Here is a 3444-nt window from a genome sequence, read left to right as displayed (position 1 = left end):
AATATTGTTATGGGTTTTTTTTCTTCTATTTTTTTCTTTCTTTTTCGTACTTTTTCCTCCTTTTTTTTGATCTCCTAACTCTCATCAAAAAATGAATGGCGGTATAAAGATAGCTTTTCGTTTTCCATTGTTAAAATTTTCAAGAATAGCAGTTTTAACTTAAATTTTTGTAGATTTCTCTCTTCCAACTTGTGAATGTTTTTGCTTATATTTCCTTTCAGTGCTTAAATTCGAATAAATCCTGATCTGCACCTTACTATGTGGAAGATTTATTTTCTTCTTTTGTGTTTTTATGCACTTGTTTTTTTTCCTCATTAAAAAAAGCTTTGTATATATGATTAAAAACTTTTTAGATGGATAAGCGTATAGAATTGGAATTACGAGGACGGGATCCATCTGAGGTAACCGAACTAAACCTTGATAATTGTCGGGCGACTGCTGTCAGCGGTCTTACGGAGGATTTCAAGAGTTTGGAAACACTTTCAATGATCAATGTTGGATTAACTTCACTGAAAGTAAAAAGGCTTAGTTTTTTGTTGGGATTTGTTGAAAAACGGCGAGATGGCTACAGTACTTAACTCCTTAACTTGATTTACTTTCAGTTTTAATTTTTTCTGGGAATTAAAACATGAACCTGTATAGGTGTAGCACTAATATATTTTTAACTGACATAGATTTTCCCTTTATTTGTCAGGGTTTACCACCACTACCTTCTCTTCAACGATTGGATTTATCGGAAAATCGAATTTCCGGTAATCTGGATCAATTGTTATGTTGCCCGCATATAGAATACCTCAATTTGGCTGGCAACAAAATCAGTACATTGGAAGTTCTGGAACCACTGAAAAAACTTGAGGAACTGAGGTCACTGGATCTTTTTGGCTGCGAATTAGCTACATCTGATGACTACAGGAAAAATGTGTTCGAGGTTTGTTTGCTTTTTTTGGAGCTTGCTATAAAGTCCAACTTATAGTGGTCACGCGGGAGGTACGATCTGGTGAGCGGTAAATTAAAAAAAATAGTGTAGCTTTACCGAAAATTCTTGAATATGTGTGGGTTGACCGGTTAACAGAGTAACTTTGGTCTTAAAATATAGTTATGAAATCGATATTATTTTTGTGGTTGCATTTATCAAATAAAAGTTATCGTTTCGAAGTCGAATTACCCTTATGGTTTTTTCAAGCTGTAGCAGTCAGTGAGATGTGCAGATGATTTTTATCTGCGCTATGCTGAAGTGATTATTAAAATTTGAAGCAACTTTTATCTTTTTTGATTTTTCTCTGGGAGGATTATCCTCATCCAAAGATTTCTGGCCATTTGCAGAATAATGGGAATGTTTACACTTAGCGAGAATAATGTTCTTAGAAATTATCGCAATTTGCTTCAAAGCGAACTTTTGTTTTTTGTAGACGTTACCTAACCTGAAATATCTCGATGGTTATGACATCAATGATGAGGAAGCAGAATCCGACAGTGAAATCCTGCAGGAAGGCGGTGATGACGAAGATGACGATGATGGTGTTGGTGATGGATTGGACGACACCGATAACGATGATGAGGGCAATGATGATGAGGAGGACTCCGATGTCGGTTTGGATTATTTGCAGAGTTCTACTGTGATGCAGGTATCTGTTTAATATTTCGTATCCTGGACATGTTAAGAAAACTGTTTATGCGAGGATGTAAAAATATTTATGTTTTCTGTCTTCGTGTTGAGGAATTAAAATAATCCAGACTAATGCTCGCTTAGGTCAAATTATTAACAAAAAATATGATGTTTATGATATTTTTGCCTGAGAGTATCTGAGATTGTCAATGCAGCAGTTGGAGAACGGATAGAAAGAGGGTGACGGTTTGTTGTGCCGATTCAGTTCATAAGTTAGAATTCACTATGACTTTGTTGATTTTTACGGATTGGGTGGAAAATATAATTTCATACCATAGAAATATGTTTTGAAAAAGAAAAAAAAACCTTTAGCTTTCAGGATGAAGATGAGACGGAAGATTTCGCTCCAGGAGATGAGGAAGAAACGGATGAAGCGGGCAGTCCACGAGGTGTGAAACGGAAACATGAGGAAGATGATGATGATGATGAAAACGGTGAAGGTGCAAAACGAGAAGCGTAGAATTACACTGTTCCACTGCAAATGGCCACGTAACACTTTTCATTATCCGAAGAAAATCCGTAGAAAATTGAATTTTTTTTAATATTTGAAGACTAAGTACTTCTCCTGCAGATTCCCAGAATGTTTCGGATATTAATAGGAATTGATATGATTCGTTTTCTTCCCAGCAGGAGACCAATAAATTGCGGGAAAATCGAAAATTGCTACATTGTGCCATCACGAATGCAATCTCATTATCTGTTTATTTGTTTGCTGTTGTAAATGCAATAAAATGTTCTTTTTAAAATATATTCCTTGCATTGTTATTCAGAAATGATCTTAAACTTCACGTCCATTTATTCTATTTTTATATTTTTTGTTAAATTCATCCGTTTCATCTTTAATATTGACCTTATTTATGGTTTATAACACTTACCTCAATATATGATATATGATCATGATTACGATTACAAATCAACGATTATAATTATTACACCTACAATGCCATACTACACTTTTTTGTTCCCGCTCTCTTTCCCAAGTAGAAATTTATTAATGCATCAGAAAAGTTTCCGATTTTACCCTCTTGCAAAAAGTGATTCATTTTGAAAAAGTCGACAAAAAAAATGAAATTGGATTTTGTTGTTTGTTTCGGTTCACTATGTTTTAGCATTTGGAAATTTCTCACGAAATTTTGAAATTTTGACGAGATTTTGTAATATCTTCACTTTCCTTTTTTTTCCTTATTTACTTTTTTAACGTATCTACTCTCATTTCTGACATTTATTACCACGAAAATTGAAAGTAATAGATCAGATCATTTTCCGGTTTGTATTTCGTGATGAATTGTTCTAGTATTTTCCCACAAATGTCCAGTTGTTCTTTTATTCAGAACTAAAATTTTTTTTGAAATTTTGTTAGTTTGCACAGTACTCTGGGTTGGGAACTGGTTTGGACTTACACCTTATGGTTTGTGAGGATCTTGGCATAATATCTGTATTACTGAAAATTATCGTTTGATGGGACAAAGGGTACGGGGAAAATAAAATCGCGCATTTTCCCTTATTCTGGGATTGGTTGTCTGGATGACTGAAGTTTCAGGATTTAAAAAGTTGTATGGAATAGTTCACTGAATAAACGACTGACCTTCAAATCCTGTAATCATAGTGATCAAACTGCAAATATTAACTGGCTACTAGACTTTGTAATTTTTCTATTAGCTTTACCATACTTTTTGTTTTTCAAATAGTATGAGTACACCACAATGGTTGGTTTCGGAAGTTATGGATCACGGTATTATTTTGACAGTTTGTGCTTTTATAACAATTTGTTTGTCCTT

The 3444-nt window shown here is 34.0% G+C and overlaps 1 protein-coding gene across 1 annotated transcript; it reads left to right on the top strand.

Annotated features, from left to right (window-relative positions):
* Positions 1–347: 347 nt before the first annotated feature.
* On the top strand, positions 348–2981 carry LOAG_02507 (leucine Rich Repeat family protein). The gene is made up of 4 exons (XM_003138045.2): positions 348–515; positions 695–928; positions 1410–1625; positions 1986–2981. Exons 1-4 carry the CDS (start codon positions 354–356, stop codon positions 2124–2126), a joined length of 753 nt encoding a protein of 250 aa, XP_003138093.1. The 5' UTR covers positions 348–353; the 3' UTR covers positions 2127–2981.
* The last annotated feature ends 463 nt before the right edge of the window (positions 2982–3444 follow it).

This window comes from Loa loa (assembly GCF_000183805.2).
Source record: "Loa loa unplaced genomic scaffold supercont3.406, whole genome shotgun sequence".
Lineage (NCBI taxonomy): Eukaryota > Metazoa > Nematoda > Chromadorea > Rhabditida > Onchocercidae > Loa > Loa loa.
Note: the sequence above shows the minus strand (reverse complement) of the source record. Positions and strands in the feature narration are given on the sequence as shown.

Excerpts from the sequence above, each read along its gene's own strand:
- LOAG_02507 (XM_003138045.2), top strand. The coding sequence starts at position 354 with ATGGATAAGCGTATAGAATTGGAATTACGAGGACGGGATCCATCTGAG. Across the intron at positions 516-694 it reads TTGGATTAACTTCACTGAAA|GGTTTACCACCACTACCTTC; the intron begins GTAAAAAGGCTT and ends TTTATTTGTCAG. Across the intron at positions 1,626-1,985 it reads AGAGTTCTACTGTGATGCAG|GATGAAGATGAGACGGAAGA; the intron begins GTATCTGTTTAA and ends TTTAGCTTTCAG.